The sequence below is a fragment of the Rhinolophus sinicus genome, chromosome 17 (assembly GCF_057876585.1).
Source record: "Rhinolophus sinicus isolate RSI-liver-muscle chromosome 17, RSI-T2T, whole genome shotgun sequence".
NCBI lineage: Eukaryota > Metazoa > Chordata > Mammalia > Chiroptera > Rhinolophidae > Rhinolophus > Rhinolophus sinicus.
In genome coordinates this window covers 60,448,536-60,469,992 of record NC_142517.1, presented here as the reverse complement: position 1 = coordinate 60,469,992, position 21,457 = coordinate 60,448,536, and the positions used below count along the sequence as shown (strand labels likewise).

Genomic DNA, 21,457 nt, shown 5'->3' with positions numbered 1-21,457 from the left:
CCCACGTCCTACAGTTAATGTAAACTCAGAGAATGCAAACCACATGTAGCCTGAATGAGCAAAATAAACCTTCTACAATGTATATGTTAGCCTAAAGGCAAGCACAAATAATGCAGTGATGTGGGGATTACGTGTTGAGCTGAACTGTCTGCTGTGCTGCTCTGTTCCCTTGGTGAGGAAGCCAGGGGGTGGTGTGAGATGCTCCTTTCCTGCTTTATTAACCTGACAAATGTATTCCTTCTACTGGAATCCTTTGCAGCTGATGATTAATGTTTTAAATGATTGCATTGTTGGCTCAGATTTGTGTTACTTGGGGTTGTTTTTTGTTGTTGTTGTTTTTTATGTGCGGTATTTATTTGGTCTGTAAAATGGGACTGCAGCAGTAACCTCCTATTCAGAGAGCAGAGTTATACACAACTGCTGTTTCTCTACCACAGAAACTGAACCGTCTCTAAAACGCAGAGGGATAGAAGAGAAAGGAGTGGGGGCAGGAGTTAGGGACCTGAGCAATTAGTTAATGAAAATGGATCGTACTTTTTTTTTTTCTTTTAAGTGTGCTTTAAAAACAATGATGTATTACTCATCATGAAAAATGTTTGAATCAGTCATTTAAAGCTCTTTAACTTTTCTGCATCTTTCCACTCACGCCTCACTCCACCCCCTCCCATACCACGCCTGGGTCGTTCCCATGGATCTCTCTCTCCTCCCCTTGTGCCCAGTCCCTCTTTCATGCCACTTCCTTGCAGAAGACGCACCAGAGCGCCCTGCAGGTACAGCAGAAAGCTGAGGCACTGCTCCAGGCTGGCCATTACGATGCTGACGCCATCCGGGAATGTGCTGAGAAGGTGGCGCTCCACTGGCAGCAGCTCATGCTGAAGATGGAAGACCGGCTAAAACTGGTCAACGCCTCTGTGGCCTTCTACAAAACTTCTGAACAGGTGAGGGAATGGGCTGTGGGTTGTGTGGGCCTGAGATTGGTGGAGGATTATTTTCTGCCTCACACTGCAAATCTGCAGTATCTACCATAGCAAGAAGCCAGGCCCCTCAGTACGAACCTTTGAGAGTAGAAGAATGATTTATGGCAACGCCATAGTTGGCTTCCTTATAATGCTTTCCATTAAAGACATAGACCGTATGATTCATTACTTACAAATTTCTTGAACTCATTGGATCTAGCTGTTGAAATAGAAATTGGATGGGGGTATGCTGAATGGTAGATTGGAGCGGTGTATCAGTTAGCTATTGCCACAATAATGCTGTGTAACAAATCACTCTAAAACTCAGTAGTATGAAACAATAAGCCTTTATTTTGTTTGCTTAATTACCTGGAATTCAGTTGGTCTTGGCTGAGCTTGGTAGAACTGGCTCCAAGCTACAGGTTGAGTCTAGATCTGTTCTCATCCTCTTTGACCAGCAGCTACTTGAGGCACATTTATGGTGAAAGGTGGGAGTGCAAGAGCCCAAGATCTACTGTGCAAGTGCATTTCAAGTCTTTGTTTATGTCACATGCTCTAACATCCTTTTGGCCAAAAGTCATATGGCCAAGCCAACGTCAGTGAAGCAGGGAAGTATATGCCTCCTATAAAGGTTGGGAGAGGAGAGTGACAATTTGCTGAAGAAAATGTAATCTACCACAGTCAGGCACTATGCATTGCTTGAAAAACATACAGCTCTTTTACTCGTGGGGCTTCCAGTCTAATGGAGGACACACAGTTCTTCTCTGTCATTGGAGAACTATGAGCCTAACTGGTAAGATGGTGTGGCTGTGAGAGCAAAGGCAGGAAATAGATACAACAGGGCCATAAACATACAGACCCATTTCCATTACATCTGTACAGCAATATGCACAAGGGCTAAGAGGAATTTTTAAATGGTTTGGGTGCTGTTAGAAAATTCTTTTCATGAAACAGAGGTTTAAAACAGGAGTAATTCTTTTTTTAAGATTGTTTTATTGGGGAAGGGGAACAGGACTTTTATTGGGGAACATTATGTACTTTCAGGGCTTTTCTCCAAGTCAAGTGGTTGTCCTTTCAGTCTTAGTTGTGGAGGGCGCAGCTCAGCTCCAGGTCCAGTTGTCATTGCTAGTTGCAGGGGGCGCAGCCCACCATCCCTTGCAGGAGTTGAACCGGCAACCTTGTGGTTGAGAGGATGCGCTCCAACCAACTGAGCCATCTGGGAGCTCAGCGGCAGCTCACCCCAAGGTGCTGTGTTCAATCTTAGTTATAGGGGGTGCTGCCCACCATCCCTTGTGGGACTCGAGGAGTTGAACTGGCAACCTTGTGGTTGAGAGCCCACTGGCCCATGTGGGACTCCAACCAGCAGCCTTCAGAGTTAGGAGCATGGAGCTCCAACCGCCTCAGCCACCGGGGCTGGCCCAGAACAGGAGTAATTTTATTCAGTGTAAAATACTTTTCCTCATTCCAGTTGCTTCCTAGTAGAAATAGATCAAAGAAACATTCTCTTCTGGGTGACTTTAGGGACCATGGGAAAGTGTCTTGGAGCAAATATAACATGTCTGTCAGAGGGCCCTGCAGCCAGTTTCCAGTCTCCAGTCTCCACACTTTCTCTCAGTCCTTCTCTCAGTCGTTTCACAGAGATGATGCCCTCGATGGCCATGGAAGTGAGCGGAGCAGACTGAGATGATAAAGAGCTTCCCTGGTTGACCTATAAACTCAACACAATCCCAGCAAGCTTTTAAAATAATAATTGATATGCTGTTTCTAAGATTTATACGGAAATGTAAAGAACCTAGAGTAGCCAAAACCATCTTGAAAAGGAAGAGCAACATTGAAGGAGTTATGCTACCTGCTTTTGAGAATTAATCCAAACCTGTGATGAGCAAGAATGGTATTGGTGTAAAAACAGACAACATGGAACAGAATAGAGGTTCCAGAAGCAGGCCCGTACCTATACAGTCAGTTGATTTTTGACAAAACAATTTCATAAGCAATGTCTTTTAAACAAATGGTGCTAGACAACTCAATATTCATGTAAAAATGAGACTTAATCCCTGTCATACACAAATTTTAATTTGAGATGGATCAAGATGGTAAAGAAGACCAAGCATTAGATTAAGAGTCAAGAAATTTGATCCTGAGCTGACCTTGCCAAAGGTCACTTTCTCTCTCTAGATTTCTGTTTCTCCACCTATTAAATTAAAAAGGATTTATGCTTGGTAATCTTTTCAGCTTCCAAATTGATTGGTGTTAAGTCCAATACTATCATGGGACAAGTGTCAAGTACTCTGTTTCTTAAAATTTTTGAATGTTTAGCATTTCTCTCAAGACGTGCGTGAGCCTTCCTGAATGTTTTCATGCCTTGCCTAAAGAAATATGCTTGGTGCTAGAGAAGTCGGCTAGAGTTTAGGGACTGGACCGTCCTGTCATGGGAAGCATGTTGGCCACGAGGATGTTCTTCCTGGGACATCTTTCAGCTCAGTTCATAACTCAATAAAAGTCCTGTCCAATGCCACACCATTCATCAAAAGGGATGGCTTTCTCAGACAGAGGAGGCCAAGGATGCTTATAGCTGCTCTCCCCAGCTGCCCTAGCCAAGCAAGGAATCAGAGCCTATAGAAGGCAAGTACAGGAATATGAGTTTCTATTTCCTGCCTCCTTCCCTAGGCCCTGACTCCAGGCTGCCCTGGGTCTCCTACACTCAACCGAATATCCCCACCGAGCCCCATTCGAAATGCTTTTGCTCTCCTGGGAATTCATTTATAAGGTCACTCTTAGAGCATGGCCTCTCAGCAATTTTTGAACTGAAAAGCTTCTTAACTCACTTTTAGGTTAACCCAAGTCTGTTACCACTCCAAAGGAAATGAACCTTTTGCAGTAGAAGGCCTGGAAATATCATTGCCTTATAAGTAGTTCCTTGAGACCTTTTTGCTGGGATATGTTTCCCCAAGGAAGGAAAAGATAACATTCATTTATGGCCCATACATCCCATGACATAGGCAGCTGCCTCCTTGACCTCTGCTTGAGGCTACTTCCTATAGGACAAGTAGAGATGGTTGGGCAACCCTAGTGTCTTCTCCAAACCTCCTTTTCCTGTGCTACCTAATTCACAGAGTTATGGTCAGGTGATAACAATATACAAACACTTTGAAACCCCCAAGGAACTAGTCTCTTTACCTTTTGTATTCTACATACTGTCCTTAGGTGATGCCATCAATCCACATAGCTTCAGCTTTCAACCATTGACTGTCAGGAAATGATTCGAAAATCCGTATCTCATAATCTGTCCCCCAAGCTCCCGATGCTGGATTCTCACTGCCTCCTGGACTTCTCTCACACACGCCAGGGGCACTGCATACCCTAAACCTACAAACTGAACTTCAAATGGAAAACTGTGCACCTGGGCAGGCTTCTCTCCGCTGAAGGTCCTCGTAAAATACTTCCCAACAGATTAATTTACTGAGTCTTTTCTTCCATGATTCATTAGGTCTGTAGCGTGCTGGAGAGCTTAGAGCAAGAATACCGGAGAGATGAGGACTGGTGCGGTGGACGAGATAAACTGGGACCAGCAGCAGAGATTGACCACGTCATTCCACTCATCAGTAAACATCTGGAACAAAAGGAGGCCTTTCTCAAGGTCAGAGCACATTGTCATGCAAGGTCTGGGGCTGAGCCTGTTCTTTCATCTATGTCTTCCTCTCTCTGCCCCCTCCTCCTCCTCCCTTTTCCTCCTTTCTCTTTCTCTCCCAACCGCCAAGTTCTAAAAGGAGGCATTTGTAGAGAAGATATTGGCTGGTTAACTTGAAAAGTTGAAAGGTCACACTTCAAATATTATTTACTTCCCTCAGCACCTTTTATATAATTAGGCAGCTAGAATACACCATTACTGCTGGCACCATGTGCCAATATCCTGATAGCCCATGGATGTTAACAGAAAAAAATACATACTTTCACAACAGTGTTTGGTTTATAGAAATATTTTCATTGAACTATATAAGCCCAGATATAAAATAATATTCAACTAAATTGTTTATAACCGGATGATGCAAAATTTAAGGCAAGAATGAAAGAAATACAGTTAGACATCTTACTTATTTATCAAGCTGACAACCATCAATTACCAGTACATGTAACACTGTTCTTTCGGAAGAGAGAAAAACCTTATTTTGTTTGTTTTGTTTTTAATAGAGCCCCAGCTTCCCAGGGAGGAAGCGCAGGCCTGCTGCAAACAGAGTTTCAGCTGATATGGGAAGTCCTCCTATCCCCCTTTCCTCCAGCCTTTGATCTTCTCTCTGGCAGAGTCTTGTGTGTTAAAATTCATCTAAAGGTTCCATTCACTCTCAAATTCCTTGCTTTCATGTTCTGCTTCCTCTCAGGTTTCTGAAAGTACAAAAGAGAATTTTTATATGCTGACATGTTGTCACTGACTTTCTACAATTCTATAATTAACTGCCTTTCTTTTATGAGGGATATTCTCTACTTAACCACCTCTTTGAGTTTTATTTTTATTCTTTCTTTCAAGATGGCCTCCCCCTGCCCTCCTCCCTGTCTGGCGTCTGCATTCAATCAGAACCCTTAGTGATCAGCTCTTACTAATGAGAGTCAATAGAAATTCTTCTATACAGGGCTTAAGATGATTTTAAAAGTCTTCCCTATTATAAAAAAAACATTAAACAAAACAACTTAATTAGAGCATATCAAAGCTTTTAAATAGAAGTATAAAGGTATTTCTTCATAAAACTAAATATTTCTTTTGAAGAAGGAAAAAAGGAAGATGTTCTGGTGTGATGTTTTCCATATGTACCTAAAACCATACTTGAGAAACTCCCTATTGTTGTGGGAAGCATATGCCCAATGGATGGCACATCAAGCTCTCCATTTGTGTGCATTCATTGATCTCCTGGATTTTTTTAGCATTGGACCACCATCCAGCTGTTAAATTCATGGGCGTTTAGATGGACCGACCAGCAGTCTTTTACCAGAGTTCCCAGAAGCCAGTATTGTTAATGCAATACTTAAAATAATTTTTACTGTCTACTTTGTAGAATCGGAAGCTAAATGTAAAAAGATTCTAAAATTTGACAGTTTTGTCTAGAGATCATTTAATTCTGAAAACTATGGATTAAAATTGAGTGGACTACTATGTGTTATTTCTATAATCAGGAAAAAGCTGCTTTTTAAAGAAATTCAGAACACCTGTTGTCTTGAGAGAAACTAGAAATATTTGTCAGTAGACCTGGATGTTAGCCCCGACTCAATTCATGACCCCAGTCCTTTCTGGGCCTCGATTTCCTCCATGGGTACAACAACTTGGGACAGACCTGTCCTCTCTGCCACCCACTGCTCTTGGGAGCTTAAAGGAGGTAATATAACAGCTCTTATGCTTTTACTTAGAGCAATATTTCCCAGCAATAGGATATTTATTAGTGGTATTGAGATGAGGGTGGATTTGATGGACAAATAAATTTTTTTTAAATTTTTTATTGGGGAATATTGGGGAACAGTGGGTTTCTCCAGGGCCCATCAGCTCCAAGTCATCCTTCAATCTAGCCGTGGAGGGCGCAGCTCAGCGCCAATTCCAATCGCCATTTTCAATCTTTAGTTGCAGGGGGTGTAGCCCACCATCCCATGTGGGTATTGAACCGGCAACCCTGTTGTTGACAGCTTGCGCTCTAACCAGCTGAGCCATCCGGCCGCTCCTCTGGAAGCTCATTGTCTTCAATCTAGTTGTGGAGGGCACAGCTCTCTGGCCCATGTGGGAATTGAACCGGCAACCCTGTTGTTCAGAGCTCAGGCTCTAACCAACTGAGCCATCCAGCCGCCCGACAAATAAGTTTTTAAATGTGGGTCATATCTATTTAGATTTGGAATGTGTGGTGAATAGGTGTGTTTCCCAAATTTGCTTTCTCAAGTCTAAGTTAAACTAATGTTAAAGTGGCTTACACCTGTGGTCATATAAGAGGCATTCTGGTGGCAGAGGCAAATCAGCCTAAGAGTGAAGTTAGTAATACTGACTTAACATGCAGTAGACAAGGGATGGCTGAGGTGTGATTTTTGTCTGTGATGGAAAGGGGAGAGGCACCGGGTGTAGTTCTTTACTCAGTAAAAGCATGAGCCTCCTGCACTGGGATGGGAGTGTCCATGAAGCAGAGTGTTCTCCAATGCTCAGCTCACCCAGAGCTCCAGAAGCCCCTTCTCCGGTATCTTGGATCCCATGCACCTGGCAGACCAGGCCTCATGTCTGGTGGCTTCATACCTCTGTCTCCCTCAGGCCTGCACCTTGGCACGGCGGAACGCGGAGGTGTTTCTCAAGTACATCCACAGAAACAACGTCAGTATGCCCAGTGCCGCCAGCCACACTCGGGGACCTGAGCAGCAAGTGAAAGGTCAGTGTGAGACGTGCCGGCCATGAGCCACGTCAGCAGCACAGGCCAGAGGTGGTGTCCCTTGTCTTCATGCAATCTCAGATTTCCTGGTTCTTCTCCTGGGATAAGAAAAAGTTGGATGTGGGATGGCACGGGCTGTGGTGATGTATGGGAAGTTTTTTAAACATACATCAAGATTTGGAAGGGAAAAATGAGGCTAAAATTTCCCCCAAACATTGTCATTTATCTTACAGTCTAGAGCAGTGCTATCTAATAGAATTCTCTGAAATAACAGAAGCGGTCTATATCGATGCTGTACAATGTAGTAGACACTCGTCATATATGGCTGTTGAGTACTTGACATGTGCCTGGAGCAAATTTTTACTTCTAGTGAATATTAGTCAATTTAAATGTAAATAGCCCAACGTGGCTCACATTCTAAACAGCATCATGCCAGGGTTTCACACAGCCTGGGAAGACTGAACACACGGACTGAGAATCACAAAACCAAGTTCTAATCCTGGCTTTCATACTTACTGCTTAAGCTTTTAAAACATCAGTTGTCTTATTTAAAACTGAAAAGGGGTGTCTAGACTCTTGCTGCTCCAAATGGGGTCCCCATACCAGCAACACTGTCATCACTCGGAAGCTTGTAAGAAACATAGAATATCAGGCCCCACCTAAACCTACTGAGTCAGAACCTGCATTTGGGTAAGAGGTCCCCCTATCTCACCCCAACGAGGTGATGTGTGTGCACAAAAATTTAGATAAGTACTGGTCTAGATAATCTAATGTCTCTCTTAATTCTATAAGGTCTATAATTGTATGAAAAAAATCAGTACCTTTAAAAACTGCTTATTAGCTGACCAAATTAAGTTTAAATTATTAATGGTGGAATCACTTACTCTGGACCATACAGAGATTAGCCTTTGAATGGGTGCAGAATTTTAAAAATGTCCTCTTGACACAGCAGAGAAATAGAACCCTGGGACCAAGGCTAGGGAGGGAACCAGAATTGACTTGGATTAGAGGGGGGGGCAGAGGGGCAGGCCTGGAGAGCTGCAAAGTGGACAGTGGGAGGGGCTTTAAGAAGCTGCTTTAAGAAGAGCCTCCCTCCCTACTCAGAGAGCTCAGAAAATGAAAAGATCAGAGGCCAATTGGAAGAATTAAATTTAGAAATCAAAGTTCCCTAGAAAGAAGAGGGAAGCAGGGTTCCTTTTCCCGATGTGCTACTATTTGTGGTCGAGTGACCCTGTGGGTAGCTGGCATTCTGTCACCTTCCCCTTCCTGCACATTTCAGAGCCTGTGTTCTGACTTCTGAATGCAGGTGGCAGCTTGGTGAGGCCAGCTGCCTGCTGAGAATGCACTCTCTACATCTCACCGTGCTGAGAGTGGCAGGCAGCCCGGGAGAGCAGGGTATGCCACACCTTCGTGGAGATGAAGACAGGTTGTTGCCCATAGGAAAGCTTTCAGGAGGGAGGGAAATGACACCTGAAACTCTTCAGGATTTTTGCCTGACCTGAGTTGATTCTCTCAGTCACCTGAGAGGGAGCTGCATTAAGCAGAACTCTGACAAGCAGACAAAAAAGATGAAAGGAAACACAGGTTCACACTCATCTGCCCAACTAAAGCATCCACCTGAGCAGGGCCTACACTCTCTTCTGTATCTGTTTCTTTTCCACCTGCTGCCTGGACCCAAAGCCAGTGCCACTTATTTTAAGTTTTTGTTACAGGAGTAATTATTGCTGCATAACAACTAAAAAATTCAGTGGTATACAAGTGTAAGCACTTACTGTTTAAGTGACGGTTGGCTGGGGAACGGCTGTCTTGGCTGAGCTCAGCAATGCAATTCTCCTGCAGGCTGCAAGCCTGCCTGGCCCGGCTCCTTCACTGCAGGTTGTCTGCTTGTCTGTTCCACGTGTGTTAGTTCTGGGACCTCAGTGGAAGGGGCAGCAATTACCCAGGAGATGTTCTTATAGTGTTGATGGCAGAGATACAAGGGGCAGTGTCAGTGCACAAGCACATTTCGAGCCCCTGCTTGTGTTACCAACACATTTGCCAAAGCACGTCACATGGCCCAGCCCAGGTTGGGATGAGAAAGTACATTTTGTCTCTTTGGACTAAAAAGTTACATGACAAAGGCATAGATGTAGGGAGAGGTGAATCATGGGACCTGTCCAAGCTCTCAGCCTAAGGGAGGAGAGCTCCAAACTTCCATGGAGCATTAAAAGTACACAAAATCAGCAAAAACTTTTGAGTATAGAAAGTGTAAACACTGCAATTTGGGGTGCAGCTTTTTGTAGAGCTCAGTAACTGGTGTTTTACAGCCCCAATAACACTGGAAACCAAAGTGGCTAAAGACTGAGGTTCTGAGGTCAAACATCTCTGCTCCTTTCTGTCTGAATGACCTGGGCAAGTTACCCACCCATCCTCTCTAAACCTCAGTTTCGTCATCATAGAATGGAGATAATAACAGTGCATGCATGCGTCATGAGGTATTGTGAAAATATGTGCCTGCCACACAGTGAGGGCTTAATAAATTCTAATTTTTCATATCGTCATCATTGTGTATTTTACTGGTATCTAATATAGCTAGCAGCAAGCAGGAGGCAGACATAGCACAAAATAAATTTGATTGCTTCAAGCGTAGCACATACTATTAAAACACAGGAAATCTATCCACGGAGCCAGCTGCTCTTCAACAGGAGAAGCAGTGAGGGAAACAACATGGACAGACACCTACCATGGCCCACAGTGGTTCCACGTGCCTTATTCTTATCCTCACGTTTAATATCAGTAGAGACAACATGAGACCAGCTTTCAGCTTTTATTATAATCGGATCCAAAACAACATGGAAGTTTGGGCCTAGTCACATGATTTCCTGTGGACATGATCCCACACAGCTTCCCTTTGCCTGTGATTTAGAAGTGTTAAAACTGAGGCTCTGCGGTTAAAGTGCTGTGTGCACAACCTCGTGTGCAGGGCAGAGAGTGTGGCACATGAGGCGAGGTATCCGTGCGGCTCTACCAGCCTTTCTGCCATCGTTCCCTCCCACTTCCTCCTAGAACTCCTCAACAATGGCTGGAATTCCTGTCAAGTCCATTCACTCTGATAGGCTCCAGGGGCCTATTGAGTTAGTTGTCGTTTTAGGGACTGACGCTTCATATGGTCTCTTACCACCAAGAACTAGCTTTGGTGTGAAAAAAAAATCAGGGCCACTTTTAAGTCACCCTGGGTACATATTCTTCCCCCATTAATTAATGAACCTCATCAGCAAGCTCTCACCCCAGTCTCCCCCATTTTGCTTCCCTCGGGGAAATTCTGTCTGGACCAAGCTTTGCTCCCTTGCTTCTGATGCCTGGGTTAGTCCTCCAAGGAGGTGTGAAGGTCCCAGTTATCTAGTACCTGGGGCGTGGGGCCAAAGCGGCTGGGCTTTCCCATGACCAGCTCTCCTCTCTGCCCTGCAGCCATCTTGAGTGAGCTCTTACAGAGGGAAAATCGCGTCCTGCACTTCTGGACCTTGAAGAAGCGGCGGTTAGACCAATGCCAGCAATACGTGGTGTTTGAGCGCAGTGCTAAACAGGTATGTTCAGAGCTTTCCCTGGCTTCGCCTCAGTTATAGGGACTACACACAGGCCAAGATGACCAACACTTGGGACATCCCAAAGAGGGTCATAGTAGAGCTGGGAGGTGGGATGAAAAGAGGAAAAAGAACAGGCTATTGCTTACCAGTCATTCAGCCTTTACCAGGCACTCTATTCAGAGTTTGGTACCAGGAGTTGGGAGGAGATTCTGGGGGCAGATTGCCCCTAACTCACAATGAAACTGGGCCAGTCTAATGGGCAAGGCACTCTCTTTGCTGGAGAGCTGTTCCAAGTCTAACAAGTGAGGGCTCATTCATAAATTCATCAACTTCTAAGCTACATACTGATCGAATCATGTCAGCATTTCCTGGGTCCATCACCCGGTCCCAAATCACAAGCTGATCCATGTAGCAGGGCATGTTTTCCTACTGACAGCTGGCTTTTGGGGAACGGGGTGGGCTGTTTCCTCCAACAGGCGCTGGACTGGATCCAAGAAACAGGTGAATATTACCTCTCAACACATACCTCCACCGGAGAGACCACAGAGGAGACTCAGGAACTGCTGAAAGAATATGGGGAATTCAGGGTGCCTGCCAAGGTAGGAAGCACCCCGGAACCCTCCCCACATCCACCCAGCCCTCCCCAGTCTGGCCAGTGTCATGTTGCGGAAGGGAAAGCAGCCTCTGTACACAGAAATGCTTAATCACAGTGGCCAGGGCGGGAAGCACAGGTAGGATCGTCTCCTTGGAAACCCGAATACCCAAAGACTTGCAGCGGCTGGGTAGAACATCTGTATGTGGGAAGTCACTGCTTCTACATACTCCGCTTTGTGCGCCAGGTTCTGAAACGTGCTATATTCCTGCAGGCCAAATAAGGCGAAGGGATGTATTCATGTGACATGCACATGGCATGTGTGAACATCTACACTTAGCCACATGTTCTTGAAATTTGAATGGTTTGAGAAGTGCGCTTTATGGGAAGGGCCAGTGGCTATGGGTGGGTTCACAAAGCAGGTGAGTTTATTCCCTGAGCTGACTACCGTTGATTTTAAATCTGTGTGTAGGTGGACCCTACACAGTTCAAGGGTCAACTGGACTTCCATCTGGCCTCAGACCTGCAAATGAGCCAGACTGGGGAGCAAAACATACAATATTGCACATCCCACACCCCCTCACACCCCCATTCACACTTAGGCAGAGAATGCTGTAAAAGGATGAAGTCTCATTTTCATCTGTTTTCACAGCCAGGATTCAATCTGAGGAGCCTTGGGTTTGAATGAAAATCTGATCTATCTGAGCTCCCTCTTTGTAGCGTCCTTCTCCCTCACGTGGGCTCCCGGCCATGGAGGAACCTTTCTTCTCATCACTTAATGCCCGTCCTATCCAGAGAGCCCTCTGACACTATGGCGAATGTTCCTCTAGTTTGCTTCAACAAAATGAGGCCCTGTGTCTCATTCCTGATCTGCTATTTCCAAAGCAGTTATCCACTTGATGAATCTTTCACTATGAATCCTTGATAGTGGGGAGCCTTTCCCCTGTGTCCTTGTGAGCCTTGGGGCCTTTTCACCCCATGTGAAAAGCTGTCAGTTCAGAGACTCATTTCAATACCAGCCAGAACAAACAGCACCAGGAAGGTGGCAGGTGTACAGAACCCTTTTCAACTCTAAATGAAAATGGCTTTTGAATTATACACCTTGCATCTATCTGCCCCGCTTTTAAAAATAATGAACTTTTAATCTGAGGACCAGCTCCGCTGGTGTGCCTACTCCCACAGGTGGATCACAGCGATACCCAGAACTTCCTGGGAGCAGACTCTGTCCTTAACCAAAGTGACAATGTGGGGAATCATTTAGTCAGTTTAATTCATCCTTCCTTTACCGTCGTCTTCCTATCTTTCTCCTCTTTTCTACTCACATTGTTACCACCCTAATAAGGTCCCATGCTTTTGGCCTTTCCTTCCTTCCAATCCATCCTGCTCTTTGGTGCTGTTCATCTTTAAAACATTCCTATGGTCACGTTACCACCCAGATCAAGAACTTTAAGGATTCTCCAGTGCCTTCAGGCCAGCACTCAACAACTTCTACAGCTGTGCCACCTTGCCACCCAGCTTTGGCTTCAATTATTTTTTTATGCAAATTTTATGTTCCAGCTGAGTGGAGGGTTTCTTACCCTCTGAGGCTACGTGATCTGCTTTCTTGCCTCTGTACGTTTTTCATACCCTTTCTCTGTCCAGAATATCCTTCCTTCCCTTTTGTTTGTACTTCTTAAGAACCCATCTTTCCACTTCAGTGACTCCTCCTCTGGGATCCTGCCTACATGCCAGGATGTGACCTGGCCCTTCGCTGCCCTACAGCCCTCGTTGTCTGTATAACCCTTAAGGCATGTGGTACGGACTGTCCTGTACTCTGTCATCTGTGTGAACCAGTGGGTTCCCGAAGGACAAGAAACATGCTTTATTCACTTACCTGACTGTGTCTTATGGATTGAAGTGAGGCTACAAACATTTGTGAACATAAGGGATAAAAAGAAATTTGCGTAGACTTGAAAACACCCCCTCCTCCCGAATATATTAATATATTTAATATGATTCCTTTACTTTGATTGTCTCCCTCATAACTATTTCTCCCTCATAACTCTTTCTGTTCATAGGAATTCATTCCCCCACCTATCAGGTTGCAAGTCTCAGGGCTATTTGTTGTTAGAATATCTGGAGAATAACAAATCCAGCTGAGGAACTTCTGATGGAAGGTCGCGGTGTCCCGAACATCAGCCCCATTTTCCAGAGGCAGAGTGCCTTTAACTAGCCATCTTGGGTTTTAAGCTTAATAACCAATCAACTTAACTTGAAATGGAAACCAAATTGATCTTAAACCAGAAGACACTATGGTGGATCTCATGATCGAACAGGGCAATAAAGTATTGAATTGTTATACATATTCAGAATATACGTAGTCTGCTCCCAAAAAAAGTAGTTCAAGTAGAAGAAATACTGAATATAGAAAAGTACTTGCTGTATAACAATCCCCAAAGGTAAGAATAAAAGTAAGATGAAGAGACTATGGGTGAGGATAAGAGGAAAGCAAAATTTTCTTGTCGTGGTACGCTGTAGGCTATCCAGTTGGGAGATCATGTTTTCCTATTGTGGGTTTCAAATTTACAAGGGATCAAGGCGCACAGTGACAGGAAAGCTTAATGATCCCGACATCTGGAAGAATTCCATTTCTTCTAAAAACAAAATTTCTTAAAAAGTATCTTGTTTTTCATTTTTTATAATTCAGTAGTTTTTAGTGTATTCGCAAGGTTATACAACCATTGCCACTGTCTAGTTCCGGAACATTTTCATCACCCTGAAAACAAACTTCACATCTGTTAGCAGTCACCCCCCACCCCCCTCCCTTCAGCCCCTGGCAACCACTAATCTACTTTCTATCTCTATGAATATGCCTGTTCTGAACATTTCATATACAGGAAATAATGGAATCAGATAATCTGTAGTCTTTTGTATCTGGCTTCTTTCACGTAGCATAATGTTTTCAAGATTCATCCATGCTGTAGATGTATCAGCACTTCATTTTTTTATGGCTGAACAGTATTCCATTGTAGGGATAGACCACATTTTATTTATCCATTCATTAGTTGATGGACATTTGGGTTGTTTCCAATTTGGGGGCTATCAGTTGCTGTAAACATTTGTGCACAAGTTTTGGTGTGAACATATGTTTTCAGGTCTCTTAGGTATATTCCTGGGAGTGAAATGGCTGAGTCATATGGAGCATCCAGTTAACTTTTGAGGAACTGCCAAACTGTGTTCCAAAGTGGCTACAGGATTTTGTATTCCCACCGGCAATGTATGAGTTCTGACTTCTCCCCATCTTCTCCAACACTTGCTTTCATCCATTTTTTTATGCAGCCATCCTGGAGGATATGAAGTGGTTTCTGATTGTAGTTTTGAGTTACATTTCCCAGTGAGTAATGGGATGCAGAAAACACTTTTGTAAACTGGCAATTTTATCTCTGAAAGTGAAAGAAGCTGTGAGATAAACTGGACTACATTCTTATTAACAAAAGAGAATTAAGTAACAATGAAAGTTATTAAAGCTTTAGCTAAACTGAATTATGTCTTGGAATTCAGATTGCGAGGAAAGGAACATTGGCATGTCATAGAGGCACTTCAGACTGAGACAAGTAGATCCTAAAAAGTTCAGATAAAAGATGGGGATAATTCTGTTTCTGAGACTCTTTAGAGGAATATAGGTCACATGTGATGGATGTTTTTGAAAGGTTTAGTTATTCATATGTAATGATAAACTCTCCACGTGGAATGAATAAGAAGATATTCCTCAAGAGAATTATTTACCCACACAGAGAACTCAATAGGCTCATTATTTACACAGAATATATCAGTAAAGACAAGGAATATCAGCAGTGAAAGGCAAATTAAAGGTTATAATGAAATTATGAGTAATACCAAGACTAAATCTTAAAGACTTGTGAAATGTGCTAAAGACACTGAAAGGGCTTTTTATAAAACCATATTCAGAGGAAGGCTCACTGATTAAGGAAAGATGGTATAATATTAACTGATTAAAGGAAGGAAGGAAAAGAAAGAAAGGAAAATCCAGATGAATTATATTTCCCAAACACTCCCTTTTGTCCACAATATCACATCCATACTTTTTATCTTAAGTAATTTTTTTAAAATAAATTTTATTGGGGAATATTGGGGAACAGTGTGTTTCTCCAGGGCCCATCAGCTCCAAGTCGTTGTCCTTCAATCTAGTTGCGAAGGGCACAGCTCAGCTCCAAGTCCAGTCACCATTTTTCAGTCTATAGTTGCAGGGGACGCAGACCACCATCCCATGTGGGAATTGAACCAACAACCTTGTTGTTGAGAGCTCAGGCTCTAACCAACTGAGCCATCCGGCCGCCCTTAAAGATGGATTTCTTGATTATAGCTGCAAAAATTAATCTCTATTTTAAGTAAATAGCAAATATGTATCTCCCCGACCCCAGGGGGAAAGAAAAACCCCTAAATGCAGTAAGATAGAAGACTTTAGGATACCAGGTATCTTCCTAACCAGTTCCCAATGCTACTATTTTTTAGCCTTTTCGTGGCTAAGGAGATGTTCCTCCTGTCCTCATACCCACTTTCCTTTCTTCGTGCCAAAGTTCTTCTGGCCCCTTGTCTCCCAGCTGTGGGTACCAACTCACTGTCCTGAGATAGGAGAGACCTAGATGTGTTGAGTGAGTTGCTGGAGAGCCGGACCGTGAGTCACCCTGGCCGTATGGCCGGCTAAGTCCTCTCTGCTTGCCTCTGGCATTTCTTGGGAGGGTTAGTGGCTGGGGAGGGGCTGTAATGAGCCTGGAAAGGCAAGAGAGGATGAGAAAGGCTCTTCTGTGTTTTCTACTCGTCCCCCAGTGATTTTCTGCCTCAGTTTCCCTCAGTTATCTAGACTGTGGCGTGATCCAAACCTTGGACCTACTTTCCTCCAGTCCAAAAGATAATTCTACTTCTCAGAATATTGTTTAAATAGTCTTTCCTTCCTCTTAAAATCTATTAGACTTCCCTGATATATTTTAGAGTTTCAAAACTGAAACTTAAGATAAAAAGATGAGCAAATGTTTAGTTGTTTGAACATCCCTTCTATTTCTGTATCTTACCCAACATAAGTCCTGCCTCTGCCATGAGAACTTCTCTGCTTGGGTCGGCCCACTTTTCATTGTTTTCCTGTTTTAAAATTCCCACAGTGTTAACTATACATGCTTCTTTATTTGACATTCATTCATTCATAGTGCCCTGAGTTCTTTAACTACTCTCTATGAAAATCTTGTCCCCTCTCGAGATGAGGCTGTTGGGGGATATGAGTATCTTCTTTCCCTCTTTTGTTTAAGCCCCGCCCCCAGCGTGTCCCCACAACCTTCTGCACAGTAGTGTGGACAGAGTAGACCTGGAGCAAACTGTTCTGAGAAATGAAATTAACCCAATGCATGTCAGAGCTCCATCTCACTTAGGCCGGTAATGGACACTAGCTTCATTCATTCTTTTCTCCCTTTCTCCATGGAAACTAAGGCCACGATTCTCGTGGTGAAAGGAGCAGAGTTTATTCTTAAAGCTGCTAGTAGCATTTCATCAGGTCCTGGCGTAGTCCACCTTATCTGACGTTTAGAAAGCCTACTTCAGGCCAGTACAGAGAAGAGCGAGAACTAGCAACTATGGAACAGAGGCAGACAGGTTCTGTCACTTGCAGGTGGTATGAACTTGGACAAGCCCTAAGCCTTTCTAAGCCTCGATTTTTTTCATCCGTGGTTTCAAAGAGCCCCACATCACCTCTCTCCACCTTCCTCCTAGGGATGCTTTACGACTCAGATGAGTCTCAGATGTGACATTAACATACTCTGTAAACTGATATAGTACTGTACTAATGTAAGAGATTCTTACATCGATAGCATGATGGCCAACAGCCACTGCTTCCTGAGTCCTTCTGTGAGCACTGTTCCAGGTGCTGTTCTAAGCATTCTACATTGGCAGCCCATGTACTGCTCACAACTGTATGATGGAGGTTCTGTTATGATCCCTACATAACAGTAGGGACGGAGGAACTCAGGCACAGAGGGTTTCAGTAATTTGTCAAGACCTCCGTGCTAGGAAGTTATAGACCTGGGCTATAAACCCAAGCAGCCTGGCGATGAGCTATCTGTGGCTATGGTGAAGACGAAAAGGGGGTGGGGGCTATGAGAGGAAATGTAACATAGTAACTGAAGGCCATCTTTTGGGGCAGCAAACAAAGGAGAAGGTGAAACTTCTGATTCAGCTGGCTGATAGCTTTGTGGAAAAAGGCCATATTCATGCCACAGAGATCAGGAAATGGGTGACCACGGTGGACAAGCATTACAGAGACTTCTCCTTGAGGATGGGAAAGTACCGGTACTCCCTGGAGAAAGCCCTAGGAGTCAACACAGAGGTGGGTATGGGGGTTGCCCAGCTGGAACCTCCCCCTTTCTCCTCCCCCTCAGTACTACTGTCTCGTGGCTGTGGAAGGAAGCAGGGCTTCCAGGGCAGGGTTTCCGAGCTGCTGACACCCAGAGTTCTTGCCTTGTGTGGTTTTTCTAGTGGAGGGATGCATCTTGCTGCTAAGCCACTGGCCTCCAGCCCTCCATGATTAGTGCTACATATATATACATATACATATATATAATATATATGTATATGTATATATATATACATATATATACAATTTTGCTATATATATATACATATATACATATATACATATACATACATACATACATACATACATACATACATACATATATATATAGCAAAATTGGCTAGCCGGGGATGGGGGTCTATGGCTAGCCAACACAGAATAGAGTTTTTCTCTGTGTAGAGTTAAGTGTTGACTTTGAGAACTAAAACTTTATCTTGGCTTCATCAGAACCATCTTCCACCCAATTATGTTAATCAGCAAATGATTAGAGTCCCCAGTACTCTTTTAAGAATAGGGGATGTAATTCATGCAAAGGCTATTTGACATTCCAACTGAAAAGAGGTACTATTTGCCATGAAGCAAGGGAAGACTGACTTTAATCTGTTCTTTATAATAGGGGTCAGTGACCTGTGAATTAAGAGCTAAATACAGACTGGCAATTTAATCCTACAATTTCTAATTCTTAAATCTTTAAATAGGCTCATGCTCTGAAGCAGGGCAGACTAGAGAGCGAAATGGCCAAACCACTAAAATTGGGGGAATTAATGTCCTCCCCCAGGCTTTAGCCTGTGAGATTTTTTTCTAGAGGTTTCCATCCTGTATAAATACGAAACAGTGGTTGAAATAAGCAGGGATAGGCAGTTAGAAAATTCAGTAATTGCTTTATCATTTAGCTTTCTATTGACAAGGGAAGTTGCTTGTTTAAATTAAAAACAAATTGCTTTTATTCTTTTTTCTTGACAAATGAAAGTTTTCTTATGTCTTTATGTGTTTCTGTTTCACATATATGTTAATGCATAATAACCAATCTTGGGTGAGTGTGTGTGTGTGTGTGTGTGTGTGTGTGTGTGTGTGTGTTTAGATTCTATCAGGACCAAAGTCCTTGGGGAAATATGACAGTAATCTTCAAATGTGTTTATTGTTTTTCTTCACTGTGGATATTAGCCCTGAACATTTGACCTGAACATTTTATATATTTCTTATTTGGGGAAAAAAAAACATTATCCCATGACAAAGCATGCTTGTGGGTGGTAGTTTGTGTGATTGCCCATCTTCTCATCCTTCCCCATTATATCTTTCTCTATTTTTCCCCTCCACCGCCTCCCCCAACTCTGGTGAGTTGCTTTCCCAAAGTGTCTCCAGGCTGACGTCTACGATCTCTCTGTGTGTAGGATAACAAGGACCTCGAGCTGGACATCATCCCAGCAAGCCTTTCGGATCGTGAGGTCAAGCTGCGGGATGCCAACCATGAGGTCAACGAGGAGAAGCGGAAGTCCGCCCGGAAGAAAGAGTATGTTTGGGGGAGCTTCCGACCAACAGCAGGCTTCTTGTGACTGTGCTTGGTTTTCACGGCCTCCTGTTCCTTTTGACAGATCAATGGGTCCTCATAGCCACCGACAGAGGTGGCAGTGAACATACATGACGCTTTTGCCCATATTTCACACTAATCAAGAACCACAGGGCACTGGATAGTGGAGACAATGAATAATGCCAACCGTATGAACCATTTCCTGACCATCCTGCTTTCTTTATTGTTGGTGCTGCACATACACAGAGATCTTGCAAGGGCTTTATGAAGAATATTTTGACAGATTCCCTTTGGGTGATGCAGGAAAGAAATAGTGTGTCTTAAGATTGAGAAGCCCTATGTCATTGATTTTATCAAAATGAAGTAGGACCACAGGTCCCATGGAGGGAAGAAACTGGAGCTGGTCTGCTAAGTCAGAGCTTGTATTTCCTCTGGGGAATGTACTAGCTTGGCTGGGCTTCTGTAACAACATATGACAAATTGGGTCGTTTAAAGAACAGAAATGTGTTGTCTCACGATTCTGGAGGCTAGAAGTCTGAAATCAAGGTGTTGGCAGGGCTGGTTCCTTCTGAGGGCTTTCCTTGCAGGTGGCTGTCTTCTTGGCCACACGGCATTCTCCCTGAGTACATGCCTATCCATATTTCCCCTTTTTTAAGGACACTGGTCATTTTGAAATAGGAGCCTCCCCTATTTCAATATGACTTCATCTTAACTAATTAGATCTGCAATGACTATTTCTAAATAAGGTCACCTTCTGAGGTACTGGGAGTTGGGACTTCAATGTATGAAATTTGGGGGGGGACACAATTCACCCCATAACAGGGGGAAATGAGACCACACTGGATCAAATCTTCTTGCTGGAGTGTCTACGGGACACCAAAGAGGATGGTAATGGATGCATGGAAAATAAAACAAAATGGGATAGAGGGTAGTAGAGGTAAATTATGAAGAAAGACACACAACTGTAGGAAGCAGATGGACAAAAAGGAAGAAGGTAGAAGAATGCCAGGAGCCTAATGAGGTAAAATCCAAGACAACTTTCCCAAGCATGTCAGATTATATCCCATCTGATCTTCCTTCTTTCCTTGTTTACCAAGCCCCTAAAATGGACTAGTAACTCTGTTTACATAATCTTGTTTAATCCTTGTAGCAATCCTGTGTGGTCAGCTGTTTTCTAAGCAAAGAGTATGAGGCTGGGAGAAGCAAGTTCTACCTCTAGTGAATGACAAAGTCATATTCGTTTCCTGTTTGTCCAACTTCAAAGCTCATACACTTTTCATTTTGCCAATAGAGAAAGAATAGTAAGAGAGTGGCTAATTAATTCCTGCACAAGGGAATTTTTTGAATCAATACTTTAATTTTAATATAATTGCCACTACTAGTAAAATGTATTTACTTTAAGGAAGATCCCACCAAGATAGAGGTCCAGGAAAAGATGCTGCTCTCTTTAATATTTCTTGTGAAATTTCCAACAGGGGGACAATCTTTCTCAAAATTTTCATATGATGGAACAAGTGGAAACGGGTTTTTATTATGAACTATCTTAAAATATTGATGTGAAAAATCTAAGATAAATGTATACATATAAACTTTGTGTTAAATTAGATATCATTACAAATCACATGCCAGCTAAGAAGCACCGTTTCTAATAACATTTGTGGGAGAAAGAAAATGCAGTACACCACACTGAAGCCATGCATCACACTGGGGCATGCTTAACAACTGCCCCAGCACGTTGTGTTATTTAGGGGCCCAAGGAGGAAGGGAGCCCTCTCCTTGAAGACGAGTATTTTTGTAGCACAGGCTTCTCTTTATGGGAGATGGAAGAGCAGTCACTTAACATCATTCGTTTGTGCTGTGCTTGTGATCGCATGCTCAGCTTCATGCACGTCCGTCTGTGATGTGAACGCCCCATCAGAAGTAATGTTGAGGTGCGCAAGATAATCCAGGCCAGAGGTCAGCAAACTGTGGTCCACGGGCCAAATCTGACCCACCACCTGGTTTTTTTTTAAATTAAATGTATTGGGGTAACATT

At 43.4% G+C, this 21,457-nt stretch overlaps 1 protein-coding gene across 27 annotated transcripts in view; it reads left to right on the top strand.

Annotated features, from left to right (window-relative positions):
- The window catches only part of KALRN (kalirin RhoGEF kinase), a 622,455-nt gene that overhangs the window by 369,617 nt on the left and 231,381 nt on the right, over positions 1 to 21,457 (top strand). For 18 of the 27 annotated variants that reach the window (XM_019738953.3, XM_019738957.3, XM_019738947.3 and 15 more), the window contains 7 exons: positions 720 to 938; positions 4,444 to 4,593; positions 7,228 to 7,342; positions 10,790 to 10,905; positions 11,382 to 11,504; positions 17,685 to 17,867; positions 19,286 to 19,404. In XM_019738953.3, coding sequence (XP_019594512.2) covers positions 720 to 938; positions 4,444 to 4,593; positions 7,228 to 7,342; positions 10,790 to 10,905; positions 11,382 to 11,504; positions 17,685 to 17,867; positions 19,286 to 19,404 — 1,025 coding nt within the window. The remainder of the gene's footprint in view (positions 1 to 719; positions 939 to 4,443; positions 4,594 to 7,227; positions 7,343 to 10,789; positions 10,906 to 11,381; positions 11,505 to 17,684; positions 17,868 to 19,285; positions 19,405 to 21,457) is intronic. The other 9 variants (XM_019738955.3, XM_019738949.3, XM_019738950.3 and 6 more) reach the window with 1 other exon arrangement.